The sequence below is a fragment of the Ochotona curzoniae genome, unplaced genomic scaffold, assembly GCF_017591425.1.
Source record: "Ochotona curzoniae isolate NIBS_2020 unplaced genomic scaffold, NIBS_Ocur_1.0 scaffold_4683, whole genome shotgun sequence".
Lineage (NCBI taxonomy): Eukaryota > Metazoa > Chordata > Mammalia > Lagomorpha > Ochotonidae > Ochotona > Ochotona curzoniae.
Genome location: NW_024467121.1, coordinates 28,259,745 through 28,278,454, shown reverse-complemented (window position 1 = coordinate 28,278,454; position 18,710 = coordinate 28,259,745). Strand labels below are relative to the sequence as shown.

At 41.2% G+C, this 18,710-nt stretch overlaps 1 protein-coding gene across 2 annotated transcripts in view; it reads left to right on the top strand.

The window, feature by feature from the left end:
* MTR (5-methyltetrahydrofolate-homocysteine methyltransferase) overlaps nt 1-18,710 on the top strand; it is an 89,984-nt gene that overhangs the window by 65,119 nt on the left and 6,155 nt on the right. For both annotated transcript variants that reach the window (XM_040967869.1, XM_040967870.1), the window contains 7 exons: nt 204-271; nt 864-984; nt 6,265-6,346; nt 10,457-10,555; nt 11,455-11,530; nt 14,041-14,196; nt 15,601-15,797. In XM_040967869.1, the coding sequence (XP_040823803.1) occupies nt 204-271; nt 864-984; nt 6,265-6,346; nt 10,457-10,555; nt 11,455-11,530; nt 14,041-14,196; nt 15,601-15,797 (799 nt within the window). The remainder of the gene's footprint in view (nt 1-203; nt 272-863; nt 985-6,264; nt 6,347-10,456; nt 10,556-11,454; nt 11,531-14,040; nt 14,197-15,600; nt 15,798-18,710) is intronic.

Genomic DNA, 18,710 nt, shown 5'->3' with positions numbered 1-18,710 from the left:
AGCTTAGTATAATGCCTGGATATACTGAGTGCCTTTTAAATGGTAGCTAATGGTAGTATTGGCTCATATTTATTGAGCATTTCATTGTGATTACAGTTTATGTTAGAGCAATTTTAATGACAGAAATTTAAAAAATGCTCATTTCAAGTTTGTGTCTAATGGACTCTCATTAATTTTTCTCTCATCTCATTTCTTTACCACAGAGTTATTGATTTAGGAGTCATGACTCCCTGTGATAAGATATTGAAAGCTGCTCTTGACCACAAAGCAGGTATTGTATGACTACTTTTGGACATTTCACTAAATATAATTTTCCCCTAAGAATCAGTTTGCCAGTGAAAAGCAGTATCCCAGCCCATGTGGGTATGTGGGATACTGAAATAGTTGAGTATCAGCTCCTGCATGGGGCTGTTGTGGCAGCGTCCATTGGGGGTGAGAGAGGTGTGTGATAACTGATCATGGAACCTTTTTCAAGCTCTAGAGGCAGGTAACAGGACCAGGTTTTTTGCAAGGGAATAATCATTAGATTTTTTTTTTTCACTTCTATTAAGCCTTTCTATGATTCTTTGAAAACTGTGACATATTCAAGTCTGGGAAATCATGGACTAACCTTGTCAAATGTTGCATGGTTCCCTAAGACTAATTAATGCATTCTTATAATTTTAAGTTCTTAATTCTATTTACTACCAAAAGCAAAGAATAAATTGAAATCCCCAGACAGAGAAGATGTCTTGAAAGTAGAAATTGAGAATTGATGTTAGGCCTGTGCCCTTTATTACAAAGCATTTTACAAAAATGTCCTTATACTTTTCCTTATCCTCCTTCTCATTCTTTTATATCTTTTTTCCTTTGTTAAATAACAGATATAATTGGACTATCAGGACTCATCACTCCTTCCCTGGATGAAATGATTTTTGTTGCCAAGGAAATGGAGAGATTAGCTATAAAGATTCCTTTGCTGATTGGTGGTGCAACCACTTCTAGGTAAGTCATGTTAATGAGCCTTTTGTTCATTTAAAATCTCTTAAGTAGCAATACTTTAAAAAAAAAAAAAACAGGGAGAAAACCTGCTTTGTTTTTTGTCCCTTACACTGAACACATTGACTCCTTATTATATAAACATAAGAACTTTCCCATCTTGATCTGTGCCAAAGCTGTAAAAAACTTGGAACATACGTCTCACATTGTATGGCTTTTTGGGCTTTTCTGGATTCCTTTGTGGTTTTTGGATTCTTCTGACTTCCAGTTATCATTTTCTTACTGTTTTCACTTTCTGTTCAGTTTCTGGGAATTCTAAACTCTTGTCACTTTAAAAATTGAACTGAGTAGAAAAGGTGTATTTTTTGGTACAGAGATATTGCTTGAACTTTGGCCCACTCTGTTGTGAAGCAGGTGTCTGACTAAAGAGATACAGGTTCCCTTGAAGAAATTCTAACCTTACAGCAGTTGAAAGATAGAAAACTCAGAAGCTGGAATGAACTAAAGTACCATTTTGGTGAATTGCTTCTGGGGAATTTTTGGGGGTAGAGGCTATAAAGAGAAGAAAGTGCGCCTGTGATCATGTGATCATTATTTGATTTTTCAGATTTTTCTTAGGAAAAATCATGGTGATATCCTAATCATGGTGATATTTGATAAAATATATATGAATTATAGATACTAGACTTTTTATGTCATGTATTGTCCAACTTGATGAACAGTAGAAAGCTGGAGTGTTGACTTGAAGATTCCATAGCATCCATTTGCTTGTTCGTTCGTTCTTTCTTTCTTGACTATTTAATATGACTATTAACATCTCTTTATACTTGAGAGATTCCATATTTCGAATACTATTGCTTACATCAGAAAAGTGGGTTTGTTTTTTCTCAAAGAACATATCTAGTAGCATTATGACAGCGCTCTTCTTAAGGGATTATTTTCTTCAATAGATTATTTATTTATTTTAAAGGCAAAGTTAGAGAGAGAGGAGAAGGAACAGAAAGATGTTACATCCTCTCCTTCAGTGCCCAAATGGGTGTAATGCTGGGACCAGGACTGGCAAAAGCGAGCATCCTGGAACTGTGTCTGGCACCTTGTACTTGGGCTGTCTTCTACTGCTTTCCTAGACCATTAGCAGAGGGTTGGATTGGACATAGAAAAGGTGTAACTCAAATTGGTGCACATATGGGATGTTTCAGACACAGTTGTGAAGTAGAATAAATAATTTAATAGGCAGATGCATTAAGATACATTATGAGTTGCATACATGTGAGCCTGGCTTCATAATGAATCTTTTTATATAGTAGGACACTTAACACTCAAGTTTAAGATTTGGGATTTACTACCTGTGCAAGTTGGAACTTGACCAAATAGTCCATTATATCGTATCTATTACCAGAGCAGACATTACAGAAAAACAAACAGAAAAAACATTCAGAAACAACATGACTGGCCTCTCAAGCTATGTCATTGACAAGATTAGCCTGCCAATAATTTTTTAAAGTTATAACACATTTATCAAATTAGAATGAGATAATTCATCTACTGTGTCTTCAATTATTATAAAATGTATGTTTTCATTGTCTGAGAATGTGTTCATTCTGAAAGCAGAAAGCTGGGTCCCATCACCTCTTAAAGTTTCTTTCAACTGTCCAATTTATTGATGGGCTGTACTTTTCTGGTTTTCTCTCTTGGTGCCCATTGTAGTTTTTGGAAAATAAAAGCCAACGGTAGTGTTTCCCAGGAGCCATTTGCTTCACTGTGTTGCTGGAGCATTCTTTGAAAAGCACATGTCATGCAACCTCCAAGAATTTGAGGATATAATCTCCTAATCTGACTCTATCCTAAGTAATGATGCTGGAAGAGAGTCTTGCTTCAGCAAGTTTTTCTTTTAATAAGTACCTTTAAGATTTATTTATTTGTTTATTTATTTATTGGAAAGGCAGACATACAGGGAAAAGGAATACAGAAAAATCTTGTATCCATTGATTCACTCCCCAAGTGGCCGCAATGACTGGAGCTGAGTGAATCCAAAGCCAGGAGCCAGGAGCTTCTTCTGGTTCTCCCATGTCAAAGCAGCGTCCTGAGGCTTTGGGTTGTCCTCAGCTGCTTTTCCAGGCCACAGCAGGGAGTTGAATGGGAAGTGGAGCTGCCTGGACATGAACTGGCACTGATACATGATCCTAGCGGATGCAAGGCAAAAATTTAGCCACTAGGTTATCACACTGGGCACATTGAATAAGCACTTCAACAGAAATGTATAACAGCCATATAGAAAAGTACCCAAGTCATATGGATATATGGATTAATGAATTTTTTTAGAAGATTTATTTATTTGCTTGAAAGGCAAAGTTGCCAGTACAGTGGCGGGAAAGAGAGAGAAGGAGGGAGAGAGAAAGATCTTCTATTGGCTGGTCGCTCCCCAAATGGCTACAATGACCAGGGCTGGGCCAGCCAGAAGCCGGGATCCAGGAGCTTCATCTGGGTTTTCCAGGTCAGTATAGGGGCTCAAGGCTGCTTTCCCAAGCACATTAGCCAGGTTCTGGATCAGAAGTGGAACAGCTTGGATTCAATCCAGCACCCATGCAAATGTCTAGGTGATAGCTCGTCTTGCTGTGTCACAGTATTGGTTCCTAAAATTTCTTTAGTATTTATTTATTCAGATGACATGGAGATAAAGAGACAACAGTCTGCCATACTGTTTCACTTCCCAGATACTACCAATAATAAGGGATAGACCAGTCCAAAGCTGAGAGTCAAGACTCAGTTTAGTTTCTTACCTGGATGGTAGGGACCCAAGTACTTGAGCCATCATAGCTGCCTCCCAGGGTACCTGTTAGTGGCAAACTGGAATTGGGAGTGGATTCAGAAATCAAAGTGTCGTACTCCTGTGTGGGATTTGGACATCTCCAGTGGCATCTTAATTGCTTTGTCAAAAACCTGCCCTTCCTCCCTAAGTGTTTTTTAATTGGATATTCTCATTTATTATTATTAATTGATGTACATTTTTAAATTTGGAGTACAGGGTCTTTGTAAGAAATATAACAAGTAGATTTCTTCCTACCTGTTTTGCACTTTTCTCTCTTAGGGTAGACTTTAGTTAATGCAAGTTCTTAGAACTTACAAAAGCTGGCTAATTACCTCTTCATTTAGGGTCAGGGAGTTTTGCATCCAGATAAGAAAACTATTCTAGGAGAGCCAGCTTTGGTAGGAGTTTGAATGTTTCAGGAGGTTAAGGGAGGTTACATCTGTCCCTAGTGGATAGATCCTTGGAGAAGTTGAAAGGGAGTCAAACATCTGTAGAAATGTGCTTGAATTATCCCCCTTAAACCTGTTGCTATTAGAAAATATAAAACCAAATGTTCTCTGATCTGTAATATATGTGGTTTTGGAATCACAAGGTATAAATGACATATTTGGAATCAAAGATCAGTAAAAATGTGCTTGGAGTTACCTGTTTAACCTGGCTGTCTGTTTAGGAGTGAATTTTTAAACTTCTCTGAAAAGCTTATTAAAATCACACACATAGGGCCCAGCGCAGTGGCGCAAGTGGTTAAAGGTCCTCGCCTTGCACGCCCGGGATCCCATATGGGCGTCGGTTCTAATCCCAGCAGCCCCGCTTCCCTTCCAGCTCCCTGCCTGTGGCCCGGGAAAGCAGTTAAGGACGGCCCAAAGCTTTGGGACCCTGCACCCGCGTGGGAGACCCGGAAGAGGCTCCTGGCTTCGGATTGGCATAGTATTGGCCCGTTGCGCTCACTTGGGGAGTGAATCATCGGACGGAAGATCTTCCTCTCTGTCTCTCCTCTCTGTATATCCGCCTTTCCAATAGAAAAATAATAAAAATAAATCTTAAAAAAAAAATTACACACATATATTATACTTTTAGTATTCTCTTGGTTTTTAAAGATTACTTAAGTATTCCATGTTTATTATACCATGCAAAATAATTCAGAGAAACATAATTTAATCTCTCCCTTTCCAATTTCTGTCCCAGTAAAATCAGTGTTAACCCTTTAGTATATATTCCTTCTGTCTTTTCTAAATATTCACAAACTTAAGTAGAAGGTTAGTTGGTTGGGGGCAGGTTGGAGGTAGTGATGTTTTGTTTTGTTTTGTTTCCCCTTAAATTGTATAATATTACTGCAATCTTTATTGGCCTCTTTACAATAAATAAATTAATAAATTAATTTGCATTTATATTATTAACAATTAATGTTTTTTAAAAACAGAATTTCATTAAATATCATACTACTTAGTTTCTTTCTCATATAATGGCATGTTCTGGACAACATTCTAAGTAAAAATTTTGTGGGGGAAGAAAAAAATGAAAACACCTGACTTGGGGAAGAGTGCCAGCATTTCAGAGAAGAAGGAGTGAGGAGAGAAGATAGAAAAGTACAGCTCATCTTTGGGGCAACTGTTGTTGGCTACCCTTCTAAATGGGATTAGAGGCACTGGACACTTCTGTCTTTGGGGCCCCAGAAGAGGCTGTGTACATTTTTACTTCTCACTTTAAGTTGTTAGAATCTATAATGAAATGACAGTTATGTGGCATAAGTTATTGTTCTAAACATTCAGTGACCAGAAGAACAATTTGTTTTACACTTGAGTTAACTAAATAAAGGATTAAAGGGTTTTTCTTCTTGGTACCAGGGTGTTAATGGATATTTGGGGCTTAGCCAATCTTTTTTGTAGCTTTTGCTTCTCTCTGTTGCTTTGTGTGGAAATGTGGGTTTGAGCTTCCTTTCACAAGCACAGGATGAGGCTGTGACTGAAGAGTGTTGGTGTCTCCCCCAGATGCAAGGGTGCCAGTTGGACAGTGTGTCCTGGCGCTTCCGCCTGGTTGCTGCTTCTCGGGGTCCTGGCAGATCTCCCAGTTCATTTTGAGGCTAGAACTCAACTCAGCCTTAGCAGCAGTGGAGTGTGATTTCCTGCAACCGCGTACCCCCGTAGCTCAGGTGGGCTGCTGTGAGTACCAGCTTATCAAGGACCTCAGGACAAGGACTTTCTCATTCTATCCGTGACTTGTTTGTAGTCTTTCACTTTACAGTCTTTCACTTTGCAGCCTATCAATCATTTTACCTTGCTTCTCCATCTTAGAGTGGGAGAAAAAGTCATTCTTGTTTAACAAGGAAATTTGAAGTTCAATATTTGTAAGTAAGTACCTTGAAATCTTTCTCTGGAAAGCACTGTAGAAATACATTATCTCTAATGGTTCTGAACAAGAGTTGTACAGGATCTGTCAGCACTGATGGATATGCTTTTCATTCTGACCCCACTTTCCAGAACTCACACAGCAGTTAAAATAGCTCCAAGATACAGCGCTCCTGTAATCCATGTCCTGGATGCATCCAAGAGTGTGGTGGTGGTAAGTGTGAGCCTTCCATTTTACTTCAAATATGTATAAAAGCAGAACAAAGACAGTATTAAGAGTTAAGGATATTATCCCAGAGCTATTTGTTTTTGTTTGTTTCTGCTAAAGGAAGCTGGCTTGTAGTGTGTCACTGCAGGGTCAGCCTTGCTGGCAGAAATCTTGTGCTTTCAACTATACTAAGGCACTGAGCAGAGGCAGATGGGTGGCACCGAGTCACCATTGACCTGCATCCCTGCCCTGACCAAGATTTCACCCATTTATGGTATGAATAGGGACTTACTGACTCCACTGCCAGAGTTACAAGAAGTGTTAGGATTTTTAAAATAACCTTTTCCCAGATAGAAAAACACTTAACTTGAGAATGGGCCAGTTGAGCTGACCTAAAGAAAGAAAAATATTCACTAGATGTTCAAAACCCAGAATGGTAGCGTCTTAGGGCATGTAATTAAAAACATGCCTAAAGTTTTTTCCTTTCTTTTCTCCTTCAGTTAAATCTAATATTCTATCTTGTTAGATATTTCATCATTTGGAAATCCAAGAGACTACATATGAGTCCAGTGGTTTCCAAATTAGTTTTAGCTTTAGAACCCTTGGCTATAAATGGATGCTCCCTTGGAACTCAGTGCGCTACAGAAAAGAGGTGAGGAGCCCCTTATATCCTTCAGTTCAATCCCTCTTTTTGAAAGAGTAGTCTTAAAAAGCAGCAGTGTAACCCAGCTCTCTCACTCTGCAAACCAGCAAAGTCTAGTGATGGGACCTGGTGATCTGGGAGACTTCCAATGATATCACGCACCCTGAAGTAGGTGATCCTCATTTCCTGAGTCTATTTCCAAAGGAATTCTTTCAGATCTGTGGACTTATCTATTTGAGAGTTATACAGTTATCACTGCCACAGAAAACTTAAAGTGAGCCAGAAACTGAGCTAAGGGTTTTCATGTGAATTATTTTATTTAATCCTCAAAATAATCTCATGAGATAGGCTGTTTTATTATATTCCATTTAATGATGAGGAAGCAGAGGCATTAAGAAGTTAGTAATTCCTGAAGCCACATATCCAACCGGTAGCAGGTGTAGAATTGGAATGCAGGTGATGCTACTGTCTACTACATTGAACATGTTTCCATTAATATGTAACAATTCTCCCTTATTAAACAGAGTAAGATTAAATCAGGCTGGAGTAATTAGATTTTCAGTTTTTGAAATTTTGCCACTGACATAGACTAACTTGTGAAATGTCATATATACATATTCAAATTTTAGAATAAATTTTTAATCTTATTTTTAGATTGTGTTTCATGGTTGTTTATATCGTATCCGTGGTGTGTTGTTGCTATTTTCAAATGCTGATGAATGGCCCTGAACGTTTCCATTTGGAGAAAAGGTGGTTGGGTATTTTTAAGTGTGTAGGTTAATGTTTCTCCTACAGGAAAGTGAAGGAACCAGTGCTTTAATTCCCCGTTTAGAGGTCAGAGTCCTTCACTGTCTTGAAGAGTCCCAAAAGTCAAGCAGAAGACAATGGTGGGCCTTTGTGTTGTCTGGAATGTAGTCTCACCAGGCAGTGATAGTGCTTAGACTCTCTCAGATACAAAGAAATGGCCCCTTTTTGAAGGTATTCCCCCCTATATGTCAGATGATGACTCTTACAGGCAATTGCTAGTGACAGTTTTCAGGAGCAGGTGGTGTAATTTGTTTTGGTTAGTTGTTATTTTTTGATCTAACTGCAGTGAACATGAAATAGAACCTCGCTGTAGCAACTGTCTGATGTATTTGAAAGATCCCAGAAAAATGAAACAAATGCTTAATGACTGGAGATTCAGCCCTGTGGATTCTCTTTGCTTTTTCTTTCTTGTTTAATAAAATAATAATAATAATAATAAATTGCCAACATTTAGTTCTTGCTCATTTATAAAATACCTGTTAAGCTGTAATATATCTCTGTGGCTGAGATGAAGTTACATGGTAGACTGTTACTCTTTTTTTTTTTTTAAAGATTTATTTTTATTATTTTTTTCATTGGAAAGGCGGATATACAGAGAGGAGAGACAGAGAGGAAGATCTTCCGTCCGATGATTCACTCCCCAAGTGAGCGCAACGGGCCAATACTATGCCAATCCGAAGCCAGGAGCCTCTTCCGGGTCTCCCACGCGGGTGCAGGTTCCCAAAGCTTTGGGCCGTCCTCGACTGTCTTCCCAGGCCACAGGCAGGGAGCTGGAAGGGAAGCGGGGCTGCTGGGATTAGAACCGGCGCCCATATGGGATCCCGGGCGTGCAAGGCGAGGACCTTTAACCACTTGCGCCACCGCGCCGGGCCCGACTGTTACTCTTGTGAGAGGATCCTGTACAGTAGTCCATGTGTTGGCCATGAGCTTGTATCCATCAGTCAAGTCAGACTGGACAGGAAGCGGCCAGTTATTGTTGTTTTGGGGAGCAGGCTCCCTGGGTGTGTGGAAGGTGTCAGCAAATATGTTCCTGGCTCACCAGTAGTACCTGAGTAGCATTATAAATTATCTTGATGGGGCCTGGCGCGGTGGCGCAAGTGGTTAAAGGTCCTCGCCTTGCACGCCCAGGATCCCATATGGGCGCCGGTTCTAATCCCGGCAGCCCCGCTTCCCTTCCAGCTCCCTGCCTGTGGCCTGGGAAAGCAGTGGAGGACGGCCCAAAGCTTTGGGAACCTGCACCCGCGTGGGAGACCCGGAAGAGGCTCAGCATAGTATTGGCCCGTTGTGCTCACTTGGGGAGTGAATCATCGGACGGAAGATCTTCCTCTCTGTCTCTCCTCTCTGTATATCCGCCTTTCCAATGAAAAAATAATAAAAATAAATCTTTAAAAAAAATAAAATAAATTATCTTGATGTTAAAATCTGGAACATTGTTTGCATCTAAGTCAGGGACCTCAGGAGTAGGCATCCCTATCTTGTTTTTCTGTTAGCTCTGCTGGGTTTTCTAAAATAAAACTCCACTGAAGTGAGTTTAATGTGAGGCTGGGAAGCACTTTATGCTATGTACACCATTTGACTGTGGTTTTTTTGGTCTGTCATGATGTCCTTTTCTGATTACATCCCTTAATAAAATGATACTTTTGTACTAACTTGTAGGTAATTGGATTGCAATTAGATATATTACTTGAAAAACTCATATAATATTACAGATTCTCAAAGCTGCTAGATGCCATAGCTGTCATCTGGTCTAGCTTCCTTTATTTCAGATGAAGATACTGATTTCACTGGTTTTGTTTGTTTGGTGTCAGGGAATACAGGCATGGAACCATGCAATGAGTTAACTGAGTTGATTTTTTTTTTTTTGTAGTTTTATTTTGAACCTTGATGGTAGGTATTAATCTACCAACTTGATGATCATAAACAAAATTTAGCTGAACCTAGTTTTGTGATATATTGAATAGCCTCACTTGTTCTCTGATTAGCAGTATGCTTTCATACTTTAGCAAAAGCTTATGGTTGATCATGAAGATTGGCCTCATTCCTTCATTAAATGTTTAATTAGGATGCAAGTCTGCATGTGCCATTGAGTCTAGGCATCAGGCATGCCCGTGGTTAATGTGTGAACCATCTCTCAAAGGGCCCATCCTCTAGTAAGGAAGTCAGTGCATAAAGAGGTTCTAAAGCCTCTACTAAGTGCGGTGATACAGAGATGAACAGAATGCCTTTGAAAATACTACAGAGGGACCCCTGATTCTGTGTGGCTCCATGATTCACTTGGAAGGACTCACAGAACTTAGAAAGGCTGTGAGTTCGAACAAATATAGCCTGAGCCAAGGTAGTTAGCATAACTCACCTATTAGCATAAACCAGTTTGGCCTGAAGCCCCAGATACATGGTGTTATATCAAGCAGAGTATCGCAACATCTTAGAGTTTATCTCCCACATGCTAGTCAAGGACCACTCTGCTTTGGTAGAATTTTAATCCAGACCTCCTTAGTTTACCCTTACTGCACTCCCAGGTAGGAATTAGCCCAGTATGTGAAGGGAGAGCAAATGATGTTAGAGAGGGCTGCTTGAAGGTGGTATCACCAGAGCTGCCCATTGCTGCAGGGTTCACATTTTCTTTTGCTGCTTTATGGTTAGTGAATGTTATCTTGAATTTTCAGTGTTCTCAACTGTTGGATGAAAATCTGAAGGATGACTACTTTGAGGAAATCATAGAAGAATATGAAGATATTAGACAGGACCATTATGAATCTCTCAAGGTGAGTGACAGAAATAGGTCATTACTTATATGGGCAATGAAATGATCCCACATTTTTTGATGTAACTTTATTTACTGTTTTGCGGAAGGGTTATGGCTGAGAATCATTTCAGAGAAGTATTTTTGTTCTAGTTCAAATCGCAGTTTTTCAGTGTTTGAGTTCCCAATATTTTTTGGTTATATTAAAATGAGTTTGATTTATTTAGCGAATTATGTGTTTGCCACCCAGTAGGTGTTAGTTAGGTGGTATGCTAGACACCAGAGTTATGAGAATGAATAAAACATGGGCTTCTACCCAGCAGGGAAAAAGGAGCTGAAAGAGCGTAGTGAAATGATGCTCACAGATCCCTGTTCTTAAGGAGAAATGGAAGAAATGGAGACAGTAGACAGGACTGTTGTAAGCCTTTCTCCCTGTCAGCCTTGCTCCACAAGACTGACAAAGTGATGTTTCAGGAATTGTCGCATCATAGACAAACCTCAGGGAAGTCATTACAGAGTAGAAACAGTGATTCTTTAAAAGTCAGCTTTTGCATGTGGAGACTTCCAGAAAATTGCTAGGCAAGGGACATGAGATAACCAAGAGCTTGATGAAGACATGATGCTTTGTAGCCAGTTAACATCTACTAAAGTTCTAAAAATACGAGCGTACTTACTTCTGGTTCTGACTAGAGCTGACCTTAATAACTAATGTAGATTTATATGTCTTTACTTTCCCTTGTTCTGGTACTAATGTGGATAAAACACTACTGGAAGGAAAAGGAAGAACTTTTTAGAACTTTTTTAATAGCCATTTGTTTCCTTGCTGAGGTTGTACAATGACTTACTGGATATATTTTCATAGGAGCTATGGAAATCTAAGAATCCCTTAACTAAATAATTTTCTTTCTTTTTTTTTAACAGGAGAGGAGATACTTACCCTTAATTCAAGCCAGAAAAAATGCTTTCCAGATTGATTGGCTGTCTGAGCCTTACCCAGGTCTGTTTGCTTCTTTGCAAGAGAAAGACTGGGCATGATAACTGACAATGCACTGAGGAGACACTTGCATTTATGTGGCTGCAAAATGAGACTGGCTTCCAGTTACTCTGAATTGTGTCAAATAATGAGTGACCCTGATGACTGCAAATAAAGCAAATGGGTACCACTTCCAGGGAACCTGTGGTGTGCCAGATACTGTCCTCAGGTGAACCCACAGTAGCTCTCTGAGTTCTTGAGATAACTTGTATATGAATGTGGGTCTTATCTCCATTTTGATTCCAGGAAACTGAGTTTTGTCTTATAACTTAAAAAGCTTACTGAGTTTTTACCTCAGATCTGTCTCTTTCTTCTCCATGATGCTTGGAAAATCCCTGTGGAGACCTGCATAGGTAGAACTATCATTGAGGTGGTCTGGGTCTCAGACAGGCCCAAGGTCAGAAGTAGAATGCCTGACATTGAACATGTACTAGACTGTATAGATCTTTAAAACACTGCTGCATTGTCTGTCTCTTACTCTCTCATTCCCTCTCCGATGCTCCCCTTTCTCTGTATTTCTTTTATTGGGTTTCTTCTCCTTTTGTTTTCTCCTATTTCTAACCGCCTTTTTTTTTTTTTTTTTTTTTTTTTTGCCTGCCTCACATAGGTATTCACATGGGAATAAAATGTGTAAGGTGTTTTGACAGGCACAGAAAGATATAAGATACAAATGCAAAACTGAGACAGGGTGAATAGGGGTTGCATTAATTAAATCCATATTTCCAAGGTGATATCTCAAATCAGCTTTTATTGCTCCCGACATCTTTGGTCTACACATGCTTGGCAGACTTGCAAGGTTTAAATTGGAAATGTAGGTGAGCTTGGTTCTAATTTCATTCCTGCTGAGTTTTGTGTGGTTCAGTGGAAGGAATGCTACAGTAGGAGCTGGGAGGCCAGGGTTCTCATCCCAACATGGCTCCTGGCTCTGGTTCACTAAGTGATCTTGAATGTCTTTCTTTCACACTTGACACTTACTTAATGGAAATATTGTAAGGGTAAAAGAAGTTATTATATAAAAATCTTTGAAAACTTAGAAATTGCTGTATAGTCCAGCTCTGAATATTTGTTCATTTTCTCTGTGAAGTTGGACACAAGGGCATGTCTGTTTTGATCATGTCAGACATCCAAAATATGTATTTATAGGGATGGTCCTAGGAAGGTCAACAGTGCCTGATAGCAATGGGGACTCTGATTTAATATGCAGTGCAGGCCCCCTTAGGCTCTGACCTTTTGCCTGAGGACTGTGGGGCCTTTCATGAAGAGCCCTGAGCAATATTTCTATGGACAGGTCCTAGATTAATTGCAGGAAGTCAACTAAGGAGGTCTTTTCTCAAGGGCGTGCAGATCTTAGGGGTCAGTCTTATCAAGAGCATCACCCCTTCCTTCCCCAACTGGAAGTCACATGAACCGGGAATCTCACTAGTTGCCATTTGCTTTCTCTACTAAGTGGACTATACTGGCTGTATTTCCAAACAAATAAGCATAATAAAGATTTACCAAAAAAAGGAGCAGCTTGCATAGTAAAAACATGAGGCACAATGGGGAAGGTTTACTGTGAGTCAATGTGCTAAGCACAGTTGCAGGCAGTCAATGAATTAGTCCTCTAAGTCTCCCTGTACTCTCAACCTTGCACTTTTACTGTCCGAGGAGAGCCCCCGAGATTGGTAGAGTAGATAGAGATAAGCAGGGGGAGCCACAGTGGGTTAACACCTTAAAATCTGGCTCGCGCTGCTGTGGCATAGTTGACTGCTGTTGGTGACCTAGATGGCTTGCCAGCACCATCTGTTTATAAGGCCTTTGGCATTAGATAAATTATAAATTTGAAGACTTAACTAGATGTTGAAAACAATCTATGGAATATCCATACATACCCAATAGCCAGCTGAAGAAACAGACACCACTATTTAATAAGCAACAACAAAATAAAATGATATGTATCAGAGGTTGTGTGTGTGTGTTTGCCTTCCTTCCGTGAAGAAATAACCACAGTCCTGATTTAAGACTTCATCTGCATGCATTCCGTTTTTTTTTTGTATGCTTGTATCAGTAGGCGATATAGATGGTTGTTTCATGTTTTTAAACTTTATATAGGTGGCCTATTATATGTGTAGTGATCTTTATTTTATTCTTGTCTTCCTTTGTACAAAAGAAAATTAACCCAAGTCTTTCTTTTTTTGTTGGTGGGGGTAGGATGCAAGCATTGAGGAAGGTTTCCAAGAGTGGAGTAATCAGTCACCTGCATGGGAAGAACAGTTTTATTTAAGAGTTGGTGTAGAATTACTCCTTCTGCACAGTAATTTAAAGTTCCCCTCTATATAAGACAGCTCCTACGGGTGACAGGAGGGAGGCAGAGCGTGGGAGTCAGCGCAGCAGAGAGGAATTGGCAAGAGGGCCTCTGTGAGGCAGTGTGCCAGCAGGAGGGGCCTCAGCCCCAGCCTGGCGTCAACACTGGCAGCTGTCCTTCTTTCTTGTAGTGAAGCCCACATTCATTGGGACCCAGGTCTTTGAAGACTATGACCTGCAGAAGCTGGTGAACTACATTGACTGGAAGCCTTTCTTTGATGTCTGGCAGCTCCGGGGCAAGTACCCAAATCGAGGCTTTCCCAAGATATTTGACGACAAAACAGTAGGTTAGTTCAGTAGGTTCTTCCTTCCTGCTTCTGATATTCACGGTGTGGCATTGTGACTTTGAAGACGAGAGAGGTGATATGCAGTAGATTGAGTTCTGCAGGGGATAGCTACTTTCAGTTTGTTTATCTGTTGATCTTCTGGTTGGGTTTTAAACTGCTTGGTCACTACTTGTTTTATCCAGTGAATTTGACCTTTCACTTACCCTTTCCATAAATTGATCTTACTGCTGTTGGGATACAAGCTAGGGATAAATAGAAGACAGTGTAATCCATGTCTTTTTTTACCTGACTAGCTGGCACAGCCCTGTGAACACAAGAGGAGGAGATAGAGCTCAAGCTGGCAGACTTCCTGGGGTAGAGGGCATTTAAATGCTTTTTGAGTTACTGAAACTGGGACTAGGTTTATGAGGATAGCATTGAAGGAAGGGGTCTTTCAGGCAAAGAAGATGGAGTATAGGATAGCACTTTTTGCTTATTTGGAGGAACTGTAAGAGTTTCAGGGTCCCGGGCCTCGAGGAGAGGAGTAGGATTTGGAATTACAAACTAGAAAAGAAAATGAGTCAATAAATTGCATTTTGCAAATGTCATTTTGAGCCTAACTCTCAAAATCTACCCCTAGAGAAGTGGAATCAAAATGTACAGCTCTTCAAGGGATTGGGTAACAATTAGATCAGAGTAAGACAAAGGTGTAGGCTAGTAGAAGCAGGATGTTAGAGCTGAAGAAAGACTGGGAAACCACTGCTTTGCCAGTGTCCTAAAGGGGTCCTGATGGGAGTATGTGTGTGTATGTGTGTGTGTGTGCTGAAACTCAGCAGCTCAGCCTGGTGCACAGTGGTGGCAAGGGTTTTCTCCCTCTACTGTTCCTGAGTCATCACTGGTGAGCAAAGGGGGAGAGTGGGCGGCTCTGAGATCCCGAAACAGGAATCAAGACAGGGAGTCAGGAGAACAGGAGCCTCGCTCACTTGTGCAGGTGGCGAGAGTGTCCAGGCACAGTGCAGTAATGGCACTGGCATGCCCCCAGAGGCCACTGTGCAGGCAGTGAAGTCTTGCGTACATGACGAATGTCAGTGGGCCAGGAATCTGGCCTGCTTTGTCTCACCCTCTGTCTGACAGACTGCTTTGGGGAGCCACTGCTTTGGCTCTCTGCCTTTTGTTAAATGGAAAAATTTAAGTCGCTTGAACTAGGGGAAGCAGACTGTGGGAGCTTCACTTTGCGGGAACCACTAAGCCCTGGCTGTTCTGCCTTCAGCTACCCTGATGGCACACACTCAGGAGCTATTTGAGGAGAATAGAAGAGTAAGGGGAGAAAATGGCTGAGGACAGAGTAGCAGCTTTAAAAAGAAATGTATTTTTCTGGTTATTGTTGGCGTCTTGAATTGAATTCTAAGTACATTTTTCTATTAGGTGAAGAAGCCAGAAAGGTTTATGATGATGCCCAGAACATGCTAAACACAGTGATTAGTGAAAAGAAACTCCAAGCCAAAGGCATCGTCGGATTCTGGCCAGCGCAGAGTGTCCAAGACGATATCCACCTGTATGCAGAGGACGCAGTGCCTCAGGCTGCAGAGCCCATAGCCACCTTCTATGGGTTGAGGCAACAGGTATGAAGGGCACATTGGCAGGGAGCACATTGTGTTTACTTTTGGGTTATGGCTCTAAAAACGTCAGTGAGAATTAAATAAGAATCCCAAGCTTTGTATAAAGGTTAGAGTCTGCTCCACCTCATCTACAAAGGCCAGTCACAGGCCTGAGCCCACACTGTTTGTCAGGGTGATGGAGAGCAGGCGTCAGCACAGGTGTCAAGAGACAGGGCCTTCCAGGCGCCAGTGGGAGTGAGTTACCATTGTGTTTGCACATGGACTGTTACATTGCTGTTGCCTCAGTAGTGGACACACTCATATTCTCAGTTATCTTACTTTCTAAGCAAGAGAACATTTACTTGTTAAAAAGCACTTGTTTATGTCTATGTATATTATTAAAGTAGACTGGTAACCCTCTTTCTCCAGGGAAGGCAGGCAGAAACAAATGGCAGCTAAATGTGTACTAGGTGCCAGTGGTTAAGAAGGTGCTTGCTGAGCCATCCTGTTTAAGTTTTACACAGTGCTTTAGCTAGGCAGTATGCTGCCATTCCTCAGAAGAGTACATGAAGGCAAATGGAGATGACGCTGTACTCCATGGCCTGTAAGGGTGAGCCCTGCCTGTGCACAGCCCCATAACTAATCTTTCAATACACTGGCCTCCTTTGGGGTGAAGGCAGCAGGCTCTTAGCACAGCTGCCTCTTATACCCCAACTTTTAAAAACACAAATAGCAGGACTAGTGCTGTGACCTAGTATGCAGCGCTCCCACCTATGGTACCAGCATCCCAAATGGGTTCCAATTTGGGTTGTGGCTGTTGCACTTCTGATCTAGCTCACTGGCCTGGGAGGGCGTTGGAGGATGGTTCAGATCCTTGGGGCCCTGTACCCATGTGGGAGGTCTGAAAGAGGATGCCTCCTGGCTTTGAATCACCTGTGCTTTGCCTATTGAGTCATTTGGGGTGCAAATGCAAGATCCCTGTCTCCTGTCTGTAGCTCTGCCTTTCAAATAAAAATAAATAGATATTAAGAACACACACACACACAAATGGCATAGTTGCTATAAAAATAGTTGTCCTAATCAAGAATTGGAACCAAAGTTCACCAGAATCATGGAGAATTAATTTGTAGTAGGTGATTCTTTCAGGTTCATTACCATTTTCAGACATTTAAAAGTGATAGTGTTGCTTTGATCACTATCACGGTATCATCCATAGTGGTGTAGTTTGACCTTAACAACAGCTGAAGGAACTCTTCAGTTGGAGGCCTTGAATGATTCAGTAAAGCATTTAGTGAGGACAATTACAGTCCTACTGTTCACACTCAAGCTTCTACTGTATACATGCAGACTTGGACACTCTGGAATGTAAACAGTGGGATTCCAGGGTTAAGTGCCAGTCTCCCCTTACTAGGATTCACATGATAAATCCTCTTACAGGTATACTCAGGTCTGAAAATTCTACCCTTGGCTTAGTCTTTTACATTTCCTATCTGTGTTTTCCCCGATCTCTCTTTACTTCCAGTACTATTCATGTTCAGGCAGTGTATGGCAGTGCTGTACTACAGCATGGACTATAGTGAACTCTCAGAGTTTGCCTTTTTAATAGTCTCTGGAAAGGGGAATCGGACCATACACATCTATGACCTAATTATATTTCTAAGAACATGTCATCTCCAGTACCCTCTGGAAAATTCTAGCTGCCGTGCCTTATTAGTGTGGCAGTCTTTGTTCTGAGTGAGCTGTGACTGCTTTCTCTTCAAAGGTGCCATGGGGCTGTATGACCTGTCCCTCCTGTGCTGCTGGGAAGCTTTGTAGCCCCTCTGCCTTTTGTTAAGCAAAGTGGATTAGCAGAGTACCACTGGAAATGGCCCCTCGGCATGCAGCTTTCCCCAGCTCCGTGACATTTACCTGCCTTGTTATCAAATACTTCCTTGCTTGCAGCACCCAACAATTTTCTGCCCAGTGTCAATTAGGCTCTTCTGGCTTCTGTGGCCAGAAAATAGCTCCAAAGTTTCTGGATCAGCCATTCGATGATTATCTGAGCCTCCCCTGCAGTAGGAGCTTCTGCTGTCGTATCAGTTTGCTGATTCTCAGCCAGTTGATCAATCTCTCTGTACCTCAGATTTCTTGTCTGTAAAATGGAGCTGATGGGGGCCCAGCACAGCAGCTTAATGGCTAAAGTCCTCACCTTGCACACTGGGATCCCATATGGGCACTGCTTCTAATCCTGGCAGCCCCACTTCCCCTCCAGCTCCCTGCTTGTGGCCTGGGAAAGCAGCATAGACAGCTCAAAGCCCTGGGACCCTGTACCTGCATGGAAGACCCAGAGGTCTTCCTGGTTCCTGGCTTCAGATCTGCTCAGCTCCAACCATTGCAGGGATCATTTGGGGAGTGACTCAGTGGATGGATCTTCCTGTGTGTCTCTCCTTCTCTTTTTATTCCTGACTTTCCAATTAAAAATAGATAGATCTTTAAAAAAAGACATAAAATTGAACAAGAGTTCAGTTAGTAATTTGTGTGAAGCACCAACAGTAGTCATAAAATGAGCACTTGATAGATATTATTGGCACGTTTCTTCCTTAGCAAATATTTTTCCAATTGTGTACCAGGAGAGAGTTTCACAAAGTGCATGTAAAACATGTCCTTTGAAAAAAGTGCATGGATTTCAAATTTTTCACACCAAAATTAACTTTTGTTTGTTATTTATTTGAAAGGCAGAGTCCCAGATAGAGTCTGACAGAGAGAGAGAGAGAGAGAGAGAGAGAGAGAGAGAGAGAAAGAGAAAGAGAAAGAGAGGTGTCTCTTGACTGTTTCACTCCCTAGATGGCCACCAAAGTTGGAGCTGGGCCAGATCAAAGCCTGTCCTGGTCTTCCACCTATGTGACAGGGGGCCTCAATTACCTAGACCATCTTCTGCTCTTTTCCCAGGTACATTAG